General features: G+C 36.3%; 1 protein-coding gene across 4 annotated transcripts in view; it reads left to right on the plus strand.

Moving 5' to 3' along the window:
- LOC581257 (protein kinase C iota type) overlaps positions 1–18,146 on the plus strand; it is a 91,299-nt gene that overhangs the window by 20,969 nt on the left and 52,184 nt on the right. Inside the window, exons 1-2 of one of the 4 annotated variants that reach the window (XM_011684540.2) lie at positions 8,598–8,716; positions 10,855–11,031. In XM_011684540.2, coding sequence (XP_011682842.2) covers positions 10,964–11,031 — 68 coding nt within the window. In that variant the 5' untranslated portion in view covers positions 8,598–8,716; positions 10,855–10,963. Of the gene's footprint in view, positions 1–8,597; positions 8,717–8,786; positions 8,806–10,854; positions 11,032–18,146 lie in introns of those variants that run through there. The other 3 variants (XM_030987237.1, XM_011684541.2, XM_011684538.2) reach the window with 3 other exon arrangements.

Here is an 18,146-nt window from a genome sequence, read left to right on the forward strand (position 1 = left end):
ATGAAAGCGACCATAAGCAGATACCCAAAAAATGAATAGGATATACATGTAAGCTCCGCCCTATTTTGACATGTTGGCTCTTTGAAAGAACCTGATATCACAGAAAGATTTGGCAATGTTGATGAAAAACTACGTCATGCATGTCATAATATATACCAGTACTTTAAGAAAGCCGATACTCAGAAAAGATGGGCTAAATGCGTTGATATTGCATGTGACTATGAATGTTTAATTTCTTGTCCTCTTTAGGATGTCTTGATGCAGAAACACATATTCTTTATGTGGTGTGCCAAGCACGCGCATATACAGTGATGAGAGAATCGATCAAGATGAATAATTCATAGTGCAGAGGGCTTATCCGATACACATTCGAAATGCCAACCTTCAAAATAGCAGATCTTGAGCTTACTCGTGATAGCACACAGCTAGGACTACAGTACATGTATATGACACTTAGTGTTGGCCACCTCGAAGACAGTACTTGTACGAATGGCCCCCAACATCCACAGATCATTTAGACATGGAGACATCCCACTTTGTGCATTTCAGAATAATCACTGACAGGGTGATGAAGGTGCTTTATGAATACCATTTCTTGAAAAAAATACTTCCACCTGCTAACCGCGTATTGTAGCATGTACAGCCAGTGCTTAAAGAGGTGTCATGGTCTAGAGGATTTGTACCGCACCATATATCATGTGGTTCATGGTTTAAGTCACGGTGCTGCACTAATGTCCTTATGTAAGACAATCTACATTTGCCACTCTCCACCCATGTCTGGTAAGTGGTTACCTTGTAGGAATTTAATCCCTGAATGTTTTTAGCACCTTACCTTTGTAAGCACCATAAGCATCCCCTTGGGAGGTTATGTGCAAAATATAAATTTAGCTATTATTGTTGTTATCATTATTATTATTATGATAAATTAATAATGATTACATAACTTTCATGAACATGTATCCAGCAGTCATCACGATGCGTTTTACATTTTTTGTACGAAGGACCATTATCTGCCTACACACAGATGGCTCTCCAAAGTGGCTTATACAGTGCAAACAAATGTGGCCTTAATATCAATCAAATCATTCCTACAGTGTTTATGTCTCTTTCTCTCTCTCTAAGACTCTTTTCACACTGGTTTTGCTTAACCCCGTACTTTGCTTAGCCCTGTACTATCCTTAACCCCGCACTATTTTTTGGCTTTTCACACTCGCTGTTTTTAGTTCCGTACTAGCACCTATTCCGGAATAAGAAAATTCCCGCTGTTCTCACTGCATTTCGTTAACCCCTGATATCGTGTATGTTATGATTGGACATACTTCGCATCTGGTCAGCTGCGATATGCTCCATTGCGTAGTACCGGACTATTTTTCGTTTCTGTTCTCATTCATTTGCTTAGCACCGCAATTGCGGGGTTAGCAGGAGTTAGCACCACAATTGCGGAGTTAGCCCTGCTATTTTGCAGGGTTAGTTAACCCCGTACTATAGGTGGGGTTAGCCAACTTTAGCCCACTTTGGTCAAAACCAGTCTGAACAGAAAGTGGAATAGGCTTAACCCCGTACTATAGCTGGGGCTAAGACCCCCCTTAACCCCACCTATAGTACGGGGTTAAGCAAAATATTGCCAGTGTGAAAACAGTATTAGTGCCATATCGATTGACTTTGGCGATCATCCTGTTCCACAACCTCGGTTCCTAGCCTTCTCTATTACTCTTTTCACACTGGTTTTGCTTAACCCCGTACTTTGCTTAGCCCCGTACTATCCTTAACCCCGGACTATTTTTTTGGCTTTTCACACCCGCTGTTTTTAGTCCCGTACTAGCGCCTATTCCGGAATAAGAAAATTCCCGCTGTTCTCACTGCATTTCGTTAACCCCAGATATCGTTAATGTTATGATTGGACATACTTCGCATCTGGCCAGCTGTGATACGCTCCATTGCGTAGTACCGGACTATTTTTTGTTTCTGTTCTCATTCATTTGCTTAGCACCGCAATTGCGGGGTTAGCAGGAGTTAGCACCACAATTGCGGAGTTAGCCCTGCTATTTTGCAGGGTTAGTTAACCCCGTACTATAGGTGGGGTTAGCCAACTTTAGCCCACTTTGGTAAAAACCAGTCTGAACAGAAAGTGGAATAGGCTTAACCCCGTACTATAGGTGGGGCTAAGACCCCCCCTTAACCCCACCTATAGTACGGGGTTAAGCAAAATATTGCCAGTGTGAAAACAGTATATTAGTACCACTCCCAGTTCATTCACTCCTCTCTCTTACAACAATTTCTGCAGACTGTCCATCCAAAGTATCCTCCTTCCTCCCCTATTCCTTCTTCACACAATTTTTCCCATCAAAGCTAGATTCTTTAGGCCTTCTTTACATGTAATGTGACCCATGAACTTCAACTGCCTAATCAACATCGCATGTATCATTTTCCTTTGCACTCCAGCTCGTCCTATGTCTATGTAATATTAATTGCATATTACCCCACCCCCTTTTTTTAAAATACATTATGCAAAGCTACATGTTTATATACTCAAAACAATATTAAGGCAAAGTGTACCAAAATTATAGTTGTTCACTGTAGATGTATGTGTACTAAATAGTGTTTCCTAGTGACTTGTAAACCCTGAGGAGTAAATAGTGGCGCCTGGATACATGTAGTCTATTTACATTGTAAACTGTAATATCACTCTGTCAATTTAATTGGACAACAATTCCTTGAGGTATAACGGCATTGCGGAACCTTCCTCTTATCTCTGGCTTTGTATCCCGCGGCAGTTTGGGCGAAACACCATTTCGGCTCGACGCTGAACCCACGAGGTACATGTACCCCCTCGTTGTCCTTTATCATTATCTATATTGCCTTCCGTTTCAAATTTGGCCCCAAGATGCAATCAATACTCTCCCGCACACTCTCTCAAAATGACATCTCGCTGTAAATAAATTTGGTGCGTCCAATAAAATAACAAAATGCCGTAACGCAGGCTGGCTTAATCCTAGACGCTCTAGAGAGTTTGGCCCAAATTGTGCTTTCTGTAGACAAACTCGGTGAGTAGCCTTATGAACGTGTGATGTAAGCTTGGTTATTGCCTGGGGTATTCATTTATGTCATTTTTTTGCTTGCTTCGGGAGTATGTAAGTCAATTTATGGAATTTGATTCTGCCGGAATGGCTAATATGCACACAGCATGTACATACCCTCCTCTTACCTGAAAGTATACTTCCCTTTTTAGCAATGTAGCATTTACAGATATCTGTACATGCATGTATTTTTATGCTTGTGCATGGTGCGTGTAGCAATGGATACATGTCAGTTTTGTGTTGGGCTAAAACGCTAAAAGATGCCAATTCGTTTGTACTTCATGAAGATAATGAAGATCAAGGTAAAAGATTTCAGCATTCTTTTTAATAGGCCTATGTGCATGTTTATGTATACACCCTTTTTCTATTTCTGTCTTTGAGCCTACTAGCGTGTATTGAAGTGACAAAAGTTAAATCCAGATATGATGTAGACTGAACTGGAAGTATTGTGTTGGTACTAATGACCTGCATTCTCATAGGTTACTTGATACATTGTAACTTAAAGGGAAGTTCAACTTAAACAGACAATTACTATACTCTAAAAGAGAGCAGAAAAAATTCAGAGAAGCAGATTGGTGAAGGTTTGAATTAAATCTCACCCCGAAAAAGAAAGTTATGAATTTTTTTAAAGTTGTAATCACTGTACGTACATTATGGGCATTTCAGATTGGGTGAATCGGTAGTGTCACTGTGATAGGGTGCCAGACTACTTTCCCATTTATTTCAACATGATTAAAATTTCAATTTTTCAAAATGCATGATACAAGAGGGTCTTTTATGTTTAGAGGACCTATAAATAATATATCTGTAAAGCTTTTTGAGAGGGCCTGTGGTCCTGAAATGTGCTATAAAAGAATGAACTATTATTATTATTATTATAATGATGTGCTATCCATAATATATCTATTCAACCAAATTGCTTTCTTGCTCTTGATAAATAACTATCAAAGAACGTTACTTTCACAATCAGTTTAAATAACAGTTCAATCATCGATATCATCCACATTGTGGAAAATCCTTGTATACATACATGTACATGTATGTACCATGTTGCAAATCTCAAACATTTTGAATCAAGTATTATAGCATAAGGCATTAGGCATGGCAAGCGAGCAGCTGTACGAGAAAAATTAGTTGGCATCTCTCTCATTGGACCAAGCCCTTCTAATTTAATGGAGTAATTCTTTCATTTCCGTGCGCGAGTGGGACAGTATCATGTTGCAAAATATGAGACTGGCCAAATTTTGGCCAATTTGACAGCAAAAACACACCTTGATACGCTTGCATAAGGCCTGTCTTCACTATCTCGAGATTGCCAAATATCCAGCTTTTTTAACTATCCCGATCGCAAACTATCTAGCTAATCTTCATCAGACCGAAGTAGCAATTAGAAGGATATTTGGTCAGGATTGCATCCCAAGATATCTTGGGATAGTTTGCAAAATATCCCACTATTTGGCAAAATATCCAGCTTTTTGTCCCGCGCGTCTTCACTAGACCAAAGATTCGCAATACGTGCTAACGCTGAGCAAAATATCTCGAGCTAATTTCTCAAGGTCGAGTTTCAAGTTTTGAGGTCGAATCTCAAGATAGTGAAGACGCGATTTGTTACTTCAGGATTATTTACCAAATCAGAAATAGCGGGCTATTTGGCAATCTCAAGATAATGAAGATGCGCCTATAGAGCATGGACAAGCTAGCTTCCCATGCAGGCCTTCACTTGTATCTCTGTTCATTAGGGCTGTTCACATCAGGTCTTGTCTTTAGGTTCATTCTCGGGTTCATTCTCGGGTTCATTCTCAGGTTCATTCTCCAGCTCATTCTCCGGTTTATTCTCGGGTTCATTCTCAAAGTGAGCAAGAAACCTGCAGAAATGGTCGGTCATGAAAATGTTCCTACTTTGTTTTGTAGACAATAGTGATAGAGTGGCTCATGACTTCTCTTTCAGAAAATAGTTTTTCTTTCAGTACTGGTCTAAGTGTTGACCCACATACATACATTATTTGAATATTGATTATTTTGACAATTAGGTGACTTGTAACAAAAAGTGGTCTGTTTCGACGTAGAGAATGATTCAGCACAAGCCTTTAATAAGCATCTGTTTGATCTGTAGACAGATGCAGGAGCACTCCTAAGTTTTCAGTTTGTACTTCCAGCATCATCAGAATTCTTTTTACAGCCAAAGTTACAAGTCTATGAACTTGTACATTTTCTTATGTTCGTGGATCTGTAGTATTTTAGATAGACCTTGTATGAAATTAGAGAGGTTGCAAATGGTGGGGGATGGGGGCATAAGCCGCATTTTGATTGGAGTCAAGTTCGGGGGAAAGTTAAGGGGTGATGGGAAAGGGGTACTGGGTAACCAAGCTGATAACCAAGGTTAAGGAAAGCTGGAAGCTTATTGAGATAATTAATGAGTTGAGTGATGCGATTTATGACAACATGTGATGAACTAAACACATGCACCCAGTAGCCATGCTGTGCTAGAGACAAGAGGCAAAGAGCACTTCATTCTCTAGAGCCATATTTTATCTGTGCCTTGAAATAGTATGTGTAATACCAGTATGTATATTACATGAAATTTACTATGTAAATGTCCTTGTACATTGCATATTGCCATTAGGAGCTTGCCATAAATGATCACTTTGTTTGATGTGCATATGTTGCGAAATTACTTTTTGCTTGATAGGCCTACCTGTACATGTACATGTACTTAATTTTATTGCTTATTGTGTGATTATCTAGAACCTTGTCTGTTTGACATAATAAGATTGACTTCTTCTGCATTACCTTAGAAACTGAATAACTCTAAGGTTTAAAGGGGAAGTCCACCCTTGATATTAAGTTGATTTTGATAGCAGAAAAATGAGAGGATCAGGTCAGTGAAAGTTTGAGTAACATCCAATTGAAAATATGAAAGTTATGAAAGTTTTCATCAGTAAAACACAAATTGGCAACTCTGTGACTTATCTTGTAAGGTCCTCTCCAATTCGCTGTGTACATGAATTTCATATAACTTACTTTGTTTAGTTATTGATGACAGAATAGATTTGCTCCATACAGGGGTTGTATAGAAACATATTTGCAATAATTATATTAAGGGTGCACGTATATGATTGAAAATCATACTTTGGGAAAATAGTCATTCATGAATTTATTTAGTACATAGCAAATGGGACGGAACTTTGGAAGATATGTCACAGAGTTGCCAATTTGATCACTTCTAAAATTCATAACTTTTTTTTGTGATCATATTTTTCTCAAACTTTGACTGACCAAGCGGTTCCTCTTATTGTACTGCTTCTGTTAAAATCAACAGGGTAGACTTTCCCTTTAACCATGGAGGGTTCTCAAACTCTCTGTTTTCTTTAGAAGGAACGACTTTGACCCAACAGAAGTAAATAGACACCCTCTCTTTGTGCCTCTTTCTTCAAGGTTTATTGTTGTATCCATTGTGTTTCCAGTCTTTGACTTGGGTACCTGGTAATGGTAGACTTCAGTTTACACTCTGGATTCAAGACACACACAGCATGTTCAGATTCACTGTTCCAATGTTAGAAACCATGTTTCCTTGCAGGGATGTCCTTTACTCTAAAGATTTTTTTTTTAATACCGGTATAACGACCTACATGAAGGGATCCATCATGGAATGGTGGTTCATTCACTTGGCACTCAAATGAGAGGTTTAAGATTCAGATCAGACAGAATCAATGCACCTCTGACAGCATACAATAGCTTGTTTCAAATCATAGTATGACATAACATTTACAATACATTCGAGTACACTAGAGCTATACTTATAAGGAAGAAAATTAAAAATTAACCCCCCCCCCCACCCCCCCCCAAAAAAAAGTATTGGAATAAAGTTCAACAGCATGCATTCAAACATGTATGGGCCTGCATTGTTATATACAAACCCATGTATACATGTATATACCGTTTAATGTGAATGTACCCTTGAATACACTGATACGCTTGTAAACATTATGACTAATGTTTAACAAACATGTTCATGTAGTATCATGTAGGGGCCTACATGTCTACGTGATTGATATGGAGGCCTAAACAGGTATTATAGAGCCTACCGGTACAAAAGGTATTTGTACATGTAAGTTGTAGGCTACTAAGTCTGTGCAAAAGAAATGAGATTTGGGGTATAGTTTTTTTTTAAAACAAGTACATGTATATTGCCCAATATATATTATATGAACATCGTACTTATAAGTTATCTATATTTTGTTGACACATTTGTCAAGTTCATCTTTATATTATATGAACATCGTACTTATGAATCTATATTTTGTAGACACATTTTTCAAGTTCATCTTTAAAAATCATTTTGCCTAATGAAGTAATAACTAATTCAACAATATGATGTGCTTCTTTGCTATTAGTCATTTAAGATTAGAATTTTTTTGAATCTCAGTTACTTTCAGAGACATTCTTTGGATTTTGATTGCTTTCTTGTTCCAATAGATGAATAAGGGGCATGGAAGAATTACTCACTCCATTGCCATTGGTGGTTTGTAAATTCCATGGAATGCGAGGAAAAATATCAGTTTATTGCAATTCACTATTGTCTAACAGTTGGATGTCTGGAGTAGGACGGTCTGTAGAGCAGCGTGTTTATGGTGTATTGACAAGGTATGCATTGCCAGGTTTGTTTAGTTGTCATGGAGTGTATATATACATGTATATACATGTATAGGCCTACTGTAAAGTAAGTTATGACTAAATACTGCTTTCTTTGGTATTATTAAAGTTTGATGGGCATTTGTGTTTCCTACATGTAGCTGTTCTGATTAATTTTTGATAGACATTTCTTTTTCTTTTGTGGAATGGGGAACAACAGGAAATCAGTTTGACAACAATGGGCAAGTCTTTGCCTACGCTGTTGGCCTGTGTATTATAGGTTTGTATTTAGGCAAGGTTGGATAGATTTAGAAGTTTGAAAAGAGAGACTGATAAAGAGCTTTGCTAAAGTGACTAATGCAGATCTGTGCTGTAGGCCTGTATTTTGTGAATTAGAGTTTAGATGCACAATTGAGAGAGAGGGAGAGTTAGGGAGGGAGAGAGAGAGAGAGAGAGAGGGAAAAAGGGGGGGGGGGAGATGGAGAATGAGAATGAGAGAGATGTGGAGGGGAAGATCGAGGGAAATTCAGACAGACAGAAATATCATAAATCAGAACACCACATTGTAAATGTAGTAAATTTATAGCACTTCCTGTATATGATACATTCATAAGGTACAAATACATCGCATTCCGTACAAATGTGATACATTTCCCCCATCACACTTCAAAGGCTAAGGTATGCCACTGTGCACCATTCAAAACAGGTACTAGTATCAGTGCATTCCAATACAAAAGCACAGTGAGTCATGCATGTGTTATTGAATGGAGCAAATAATGAACAGAACACAATATAGTCTCTGTGTATATTGTGTGAACAATTAGGGTGTTTTCTTATTTGCTTTGTTTACCTCTTATTCCATCCGCAAGGATTGTAGGCTGGGTTCGCTCTTCGGTCGATTGGTCATCCTGAGGAATTTATAGACTTAAATCTTTCTCTTATGGCATTTTCATGTAAACCTACACGTATAATACTTTGTTGGACTGAACGTTAGAGTGTGCTAAAGTGTAAGTTTGGATTTTCTCATTCATACTTACCGGTATGAAGAATTCTATGTTGCTCAGCATTGGATATTGAATACGGAACCCTGTTTATGGTAATATTGTTTTTATTTATTGATGTGATTATTGACTGTTTACCATGTGCCCATGAATGTATGGAGTGGTTGTGTGAGAATAGATTTGTCATAGGATATGATTTACATGTACATGTACCTTTCAATTTGCAAAGTGTTTTGTCTGTTCTGTGCCTGTGGGATATGGTAGAGATTATTGTCTAGGCCAACATGTACATTTTTTTGCACAGTATACCAACTACATGCATGTACATTTTTACATGTACACTTAAACCTCGAGTCAAGCAAAAATTGATCCCTAATTTCTAGTCTGGATTTTTCAGTAATAAGCAGGGGTTCCATGTTTATTTGATATTTGATATTTTTCCGTACACAAAAATGTTATTGGTTCAATTTCAACATATGTTTGTTAATTAAAATTCATGTGAACATCTACTACAGAGGCTGCAACCAATGTACAATTGAATTATGATCAATACATTATCTGATTATTGATTTAATTTCAGAACAAAAGTATAAAATATTAAGGCGGGATTTGAAAATGAAGCATGGAGAAGGGTACAAGAAACTAGCAGTAACTTTTATTTAGCCTTCTGTAAATTTGTTGTACATGTACACCATGTGCACACACGTCTGTATATGATATTGGTATTACTATACATACATACTTTACTTACATTAAACAACACAAAACAAACTTCTACTTAATTACCTCTTGCTTTGTAATTGTAATTTAGGACCTCCCTTTTATTCCATCGGCCTTCATATAAACACTTCAATACATAGGTATTAGGTACTGTATGAATATATGGTGTACTCTGGAATGCATATATCCGGTAGATTGACATAATCACAACAAAAGTAAATAATATGTAATTGTTTTGTTGTAATTTAGTACCTCCCCCTTACTGAATGGGCCTTCAAGGTAGAAGAATGTAATTTTACGAACATACACACATGTATTAAACATAAGAAAAGGTCAGAACATAATCTTTATCTCTGACAAAGAATGATGCCTTCAAATGTATTTATAAATTTAATTGTAAATAAACAGATTGTGATTAGATTGATTTCACTACAAAATTTTATTCATGAAAAGCTTTCCTTGTCAAAGTATGACAGATACATAGTACTGTTTTGTTTTGATTTTGTCAATCTATCTGATACATGCATTCCAGAGTACACCATAAAATATATTCATACCGTATATTGATTAGATTTTTGAATTCAGAACAAATCTCCCAAGACTTTTTTTATCAGCAAAGTAGATAATTTAGAACAAACACATGTATGAAACATATTAAGAAGAGGTCAAAATGTTTGTACATACAGAGACAATAAAATAAATAATCTTGCATTTCAAGTTGAAGTTTACAATGAGCAAATAACTCCAGGAGAATCAATAATAATTAAGGTTTCTTAATAAATTTCAATCAGTTTAACTTCACCATTCAATATTTGGATAAGAGAGGCGTGATATTGGTCAAAGTCATTATTATTAGTCATTACTTGATTTGTAGAGAAATGCCAGCCAAACTGGCTATTTTGTAGGTTATTATTCAATTTCAATATTGAAAGTGTTACTACATGGTCTGCAAAATCAATATATGTAACGTTTTTTTTAATAGCAGTTTGTGATGCACTCTACATCTAACTCTAAAGTTTATGATTGTCAAGTGTTCTTGAATTTGCAAACTGGACCATCCCAATTTGTTCTTTTATCCAACAAAACTGGGGCAAGTTTATTGTTTTCTTTTTAATCTTTTCTTCAGACCCCTGTCTCGACTTGCCAGATATTTATTTGATACAACAAAATCAAAGAATAGCAATAAATACAGACATACTAAAACTTTTTTGTCTTGTACTCATTGGAGTAAATTGCAAGAATGAACAGAAACTGAAATCAGACAATATTTATGAGCGGAAGCTAAAGGAATAAAGCGCGCGAAAATTCTGCTGGAGTCATACCAGCAATACTTGGTGTAAAATGTATTAATAATTTCCATAAAATGCCAGGGTAATGCCATATGCTAATTCCGTCTTCATTCTCTCTTTATTTCTCTAACCCAGGTGTAATCAGTAGCCTCATCTCCAGACTTTGTGAGCGTGCGTTCAAGAGACCTGTCAGCTTGTCCCAGAAGTAGTCTGTTCTGTCAGCCGGGAACGACGAGCAGTCCACATGCCCGGGGAAAGCATGATGGCAGCAGAAGAAGATGGAATGATACCCATCAAAGCTGCCTTTAATGGGTAAGAGATGGAAACATAATGAAAAGAAAATGATAGAAAGATAGCATGTAATATTTGAAGGCTTCCCAAAGATGATGGATTGAGGATTGTTTGCGGCTACACAACATAATCTTTGGACAGGGTAAGTTGGCCCTGAAAAGGGCCTACCTATGCTCTATCTCAAGTCTCAACGATGGAGGAGTAATGAAAAGAAAATGATACTTGAAGGTAAAGACCAGTTCTGGAAACACCCCCCCCCCCCCCCTCTAAAAAAAAAATGAAATGGAAGCTTTTATTACCAATCATGTGTTTTGACTAATACGTGATGATACAAATTTTGCCAGGAAATACCGCCTACTAAATGATATATTTGGTAAATTATCATATCAATCCGCCCTGGATAGATATCGTGAGTGCACTTCAACATTGAACATTTGGATATATATTTCTGCATTTTTGCAAATTTAGGTTGAAGTATCGCCATATTAACCTCTGAAGGCAATATTTAAACAATATTGCATGAATATTTTGCACCAAAAACCCTTAAACTGCAATTTTACCACTACCGGTCTATATCTTTACATCACAATTGTATCCGATGAACTGGCCAGGGCTGTGTTTCACAAAAACTAAGATTGACTTTGAGTTGGACTTAACTATGGCAGTCCATTCATGCCACTGTTCGCTCTAACCATTATGATCTTAAGTTAATATTTTTTCCTTCAATTTTGATTTATCAAAAAATGTAAATGCTGTAGATTTGTGACCATGATTTGTACATCCCTTGAGAGACCAATGCCAGTAAATGGTGAGAGCAACCAGTGGTATGAACGGCCTGCCATAGTTATGTCCAACTTAAAGTCAATCTTAGTCTTTATGAAACACCCCCTGGTCTGTAAAATAAAATAGCTACCATTAATAAAGCACACAGGTGAGTCACCCAGGAAGAATAATTGGCCTTACAAACAAGGTACGAAATGATTTTATTTGCCATTTTCCAGCCTAGCTGCTAAAATTTATTTCTATCAGGGCCTTGTAAAATATGACAAATACTAGCATACAGCATTGAGAGTTTGTATAGCATACTGTGAGTAGAAGCAGTGATTCTTTATGCTGGTACCTATTTCTATTGCAAAAATTACATGTATGTAAAAAAAAAAAAAATCAGAAAAATTATACAGTCGAAAAATAAAACATTTACAAATCACACATCTGCATAATTATATGGAATCATCTTCAGTTGAGAGTTTAATGGTAGACAGTGTGCATAGATTAATATCTTCTAGGAGATACATATATAAATGTAGGACAGTGGGGCTTTAAGCTTTATGAAATGAATCTTTGTATTTATCATAAATGTCAGAGCAGAGATTGTTTTCCAATAAACTGTTCCATTTCTTGGTAATTTTGAACTAGAATGATCAGAAATTAGAAACTTTGGATTGCAATAATATAGAATTTAAACAGCTCCCCCAAGTGTTGAAGAATTACCAGTCTCCTAAAGAGCAATTTACATAATACATGTCACCTGCATATCCATGACTCTGTAGATTACACAAGAATGAATTGCTCTATCTTGGACATAGCTACTTGTTATAAAATCCACTGAATCAACAAACCAAAGGTGGCGGCCAGTGGCCTAATTTTTATACTTATCAATGAGCTTCAAGCAGGTTTCTTGATATTATCTAAATTTCTTTCTATTTGACTCTTTGAGATTATACATTTGGTATGGGTGATTCCACAGAAAGGTCCACGTCAGCATCTCCCCCTTATGTACATAAATTATTTTGAGGCTTTGCACCTCAAGGAGAATGATGATTGGCTTCATATTTTTCCATGGTAGAGACAATTTTTTTATAAATGAATAATAATCATTTTGTCATTATTTTTCAAACCCGCTTCTGATATTTAAGGGCGTAAATGATTTTATCATAATTAAGTATTTGTGATCCTGAAATTACACACATTTACAGACACATTTAGATGAATGTTCATAGTTGGCAAAAGCGCTATTTAAATACAATTATTGTTATTATTATCAATTTGTTTGGATATGGATCATTTCTGTGAAATCTGCCCACTCTTTATACTTCTTACAATCTTTTTTTCCATCTCATTAGTCCAACCTATCCCCCTCTCTCTCTCCCCCCCTCCCCCCCCCCTCTTCTCTCTCTCTCTCTCTCTCTCTCTCTCTCTTTCTCTCCCTCTCTCTCTCCCTCCCCCTCTCTCTCTCTCTCTCTCTCTCTCTCTCTCTTTCTCTCTGTTTCTTATATGTATCTACATGGAGGCCTTTTCATGTAGGTCATGCCACTTACTCTGTTTTACCCACATTCTTATTTGATTTGTTCTTTTCTCATTTCTCCTCTCTCATAATTTCCTTTACAATATAATAAAGTTGTATCCCTTTACACTCACAGAGTCTCTATAGACTCTACCCTGTAGGCTTGACCTTATACAAGCAATGAATCAAATTATAATAAACCATTTGTGTGAAAGAATTTTAGTTCATGGTAAACTCATTTTGCATCTGTAAATCAGTAATGCATTTTAATGTGATGGGAATTGACATTAAAATTAATAGAACTCTAATAATTCAGTTATTTTTACTATGAAAACAAAAATCCAACTTTTAACCCAACTTTTCCTCTGAGATTACATTCTGTTTTACATGGGTTGTTCTTCATTTGAGTGCACGTTGTATCTTCCCCTCTCCTCTCCCTACAATACAACATTCTACATATCACAGCAGCCATTGGGAAATTCTTTTTTGAACCTGTAGATTTTTTTTTTTAAAGCTGATTTTATAATGGCGTCAACCCGAAGCTTTTTTTAAAAAACATTCCGAGAGCTCAGATGGCATTCCCCCAGTTCTATATATTGCTTTTTGCTCCCATGTACACTGTGAACATGGATTTTTTTCAAATATTCTTTAATCATGCTGTTATGCACATGTCCTCTCTCACTCTTGCTTCACTTGCTCCCATCTCTCCTTCACACCATCTCTCGACCTCCCCCTTCCGTCCCCAGATCTCTCACCTCTTCCCCAATCAAATATTCAATATCTGCAGCGGCTTTATGTGTGCCGGGTAGCCACGCTGTCTGCCAATAATTGTGCATTACAGACCGACTGGCATTTTATCCATACCAAAGTATCCTCATTACCCTCTTTCGAAAGCTCGACCGAAAGTAACTTGAATAGATGCTCTCTTATCATCTTATTCATGAGCGAAGGAGGCTTTAAAGGGGATGTCCATCCACATATAATTAAGTAGGTTTTGATAAAAGCAGACAACTGAGAAAAACTGACCAGTGAAAACTTGAAGAAAATCTGATAAGAAATAGGGAAGTTATGAATTTTTAAAGTTGTAATTGATCAAACTCAAAATGTCAACTCTGTAACATACCCTGGTAAGGTATGTAGCTGAATTGCCAATTTGTATTTGATATGAGAGTTGTCTTTCCCTTTGATACTAAGATAAAAATGCATTGAGCTTTAAAACTTAGCATGCACTTCCAATTCAACCAACTTCGTTTGAAAATTGACCCCATGCATTGAGATTAGCTGCAGTATTTTTTAATAAGAATGCTGAAATTCAGCCCTTATTGAGCTTGTGACTTGTTTGGAGATTTTAATTAAATTGAAATGTAAGATTTTACATTGAATGATTGTCGTTTGTATGCTGGGAATATATTGGTACTTGCATTTTTAAGCACTTCTTGAATAGAATCACAGAATCCAACAAATTTAAAATACTTATAAAATTATACTTATAATTTGAAAAATTTGAACAAGTGATATCTTTACAAAGATTGTGATTGGAATTTAAATAGCTGATACATCTAAATGTTAAAGCACAGACAAATGAGGCTACCTACAATGTATATATATGTTTAACATACACACATATTTTCCCCATGCATGCATTTTCATGTTGGTACTTTTCAAAGGGTTTGATCATTAGCAGCTTTAAAAAAAAATTGTTCCTACAATATTCAATATTTGTATATTTCCTACATTATGTACTATTTAGAAGAACTGAAATATTTTTTAGTATTTTATTTTCTTCCCCACTAAGGATCAGGACCACCTTTAAGAAATCTTGATGCGCTCAAATCCCAAATTAACCTTCGCTGGTTGGTACTCTCTTTGTAATTTTCCCCGTGCCCCGATCTCATCAAGCTTAGGTGTGATATTGATTTTCTGGCTTGGACGCTTGGATGAAGGGGATTTGGGAAGAAGATCTTAGCTAGGGTCCTCTCTATGAACCATTGATTGAGTGGAGTGAGAGTGTTAGTTAGCCGAAGCTCATCAGTCAATTTTTGTTGAAACAATTGTTGATAAAGAGGGAAGTCCATTGCAGAATGTAGATGTGTACATGTAGGTACATAGATAAATTCATATACTTAGGAGCAGTAGGTTGCTACGACCAAAGTATATTACCTGTCTAAAAAGACCCCCAAGGGAGGCTCAACAAGTTATCTATATAGACAGGTTTACTTTACCGGTATCTAACATGTCTCACTGAGAAACATGGTGCTTTGTGACATTTCATTTGACATTTTCTTCTCCATCCCTTTGCAGTTTTTCTTCTTATTATTTTTATTTGTTTATTATCATATAGTGATTTATTTATTTGTATTACTTTTTGTTTCATTTGCAAGTCACCTTTCTACCCTGCCTTCTTCCTCTCAATCTAGTTTTCCTTTCCTCCTTCACTCCACCATCCTGAGAGGTGAATAGTCTTCCATTTTAGGTATTGAAAGGGAAAAGGAGGGGAAAGGAAGGAAGGGGGAAGGGGAGGGGGAAGGGGAGGGGGTAGATAAGAATAGAAAATCAGCATCAAACCTTGTAATCTAAGCTTTAATATTCCTGCCATTTTCGATATTGATCATGGAGCATATGGTCTGTTGAGTGACAGAAAGGAGTGTTCAAAATTATGACTTAATGCCCTTCTGGCTCTTAACAGACTAGATGTACCATGTGCTGAGAGCCAGAAGAACATTAAAGGGCAATCTGACCCTTCTAATAAGTTCATTTGAATGAAAGCAGAAAAATCAGAAAACAGAATGGCAAAATTTGAAATAAATCGGACCAATATTAAGGAAGTCATGAGGGTTTGAAATATGAGATTACTACAGCTACAGTAGGTGAATATAAAATCAGAAATTTTGTCTGTGGATTGTGACGTAGTGATGGATTACTCTCCCCTTTGTCATGTACAAAAATATAAGTTATTTCTGTTTTTCTCCGAAGTGCCTTCACCCTCAAGGGCACTACTCAAAATATTTCATGGAGAGTACGGTACATTATTACAGGTCCTTAAAAAAGAAAAGACCATTCCAAGTCATCCAATGGACTTAACAAATTTATGAAAAGTTGAAATTTTAGTCCTTTTGTGTATTGGAGCAAATAGGAAAGTTGTACGCCACTACATCACATAGACATTATTAATTCAGCCAATTCAAAGAGCCCATATCTATAGTGATTGCAACTTTTAAAAAATCATAACTCTAATTATTTGTCCGATTTAATTCAAACTTTCATCGGTATGCTTTTCTGATTTTTCTGATTTATTCTAGTTTGCTATCAAGGTTGGATTTCCCTTTAACTGAAACACTTTTACACAGGTTAATGCCCTTCTGGCTCTCAAAAGAGAATACATGTATGCTGGGAGCTAGAAGGGTGATAAGTCGTATACAACGTACTTTTACCACAGAGTTAAAGCCCTCCTAGCTCTCATTACCTATAGTGAGATTGTGGTGTGATACTTGAGTGTCAAAAGGAGATAAGTAACACTCTGTAGCGTCCTTTCTACTTCTCATTAGGTTAGGAAGTTGAAATCCACAAACCAAGCAACAAAGCTTTAAATGAGAAAAGAGCGAGTGCTGGCACGTGCCAGATGGCTATTGAGTAGCTTGCTTTTAAAGCAGACATAATCAATTGATTTTAAAAGTCAGTTGTTCTGATGGCAATAATGGGGATTACAAATGATCAATACTGGAGTTCTGTGCTTGTGTGATGTTGTAGTCTGATGGGGCATGACAATGCAACTTAATTTCTTTGTCTCCCCCCCCCCCCCCACAAAAAATCCCCCACAACAGGCTGACAGCTCTCAGTCATTCATTGAATGAAGAGTTTAGAGAAACAAGCACATTACAATCATATTTTTTTGAAATAATTTACTTGCCCAGAATATCATGGAATCATTTATGTTCCTTGTTACATAAGAATTGTATGGGACCTACTGTTGTAGTCCTATCGTATGGACTAGGTATAAGATCCATGCCTAATATCAAGAGTACAGGAATGTTAGCATCAGGTCCTGTCGTGTGAACTGGGTTCATATAGATGATTAAATAATACCTCAACAATTTTGTTGATTGAAAACAGAAACTCCCATCTCCAAAATAAAACCTTTTTATTTTCTGCTTGAGCTTAAATTTTGACAAATCTTCATATAATATATCAAATCAAAATATTATTCAAATTATGCTTTTGTGGACATTAATTTATACATTTAAAGATCAAAGACAAAGTTTTGCGGATCAAGGCTTGTTTGAAATGAGCAGCATCATTGGCTTTAAATGAAGTATTCAAGATTGCAATGACATTTTTCTTTCACTGTTAACATATCTATTTAGTTTACATCATTTGAAGCCATTATTCTGTTTTTAATGACCATCAAAACGTGGATCAGTATCTTATTATCTTTGATAGATTATACATTGTTTTAATGATGATGTTTCGATGAGTCTAGTCAAATCACTTATTTTCATACAATTCATTATACATTCTCAAATAACAAGCAATCAAGATCATAAGTAATTGACAATTACAAGTTAACGTCATTGCCTTCTCTTCATTTTAATGTTATATCACAATGATTCATTCAAGCTCATATCGCCAAATTTGTAATAAGCATGAAAATTGTTGCAAGTAGCTGTATGTATCATGATATGCACCGTGACCAAATTCCATCTCAGCTTCTGTAGGATGTTTATTGCTTGTCGTGAGCAAGAAAGTACCCTCCCGTCTGTCAGTAGTTAATATCTGAAGATTTCATACCATAACATACCAATACATGGAACAAACCACTCTCATAACCACTGTCATAAACACTTTCATAAACACT

Source organism: Strongylocentrotus purpuratus, unplaced genomic scaffold (genome assembly GCF_000002235.5).
Source record: "Strongylocentrotus purpuratus isolate Spur 01 unplaced genomic scaffold, Spur_5.0 spur5_scaffold_16, whole genome shotgun sequence".
In the NCBI taxonomy this organism is placed as follows: Eukaryota; Metazoa; Echinodermata; class Echinoidea; order Camarodonta; family Strongylocentrotidae; genus Strongylocentrotus; species Strongylocentrotus purpuratus.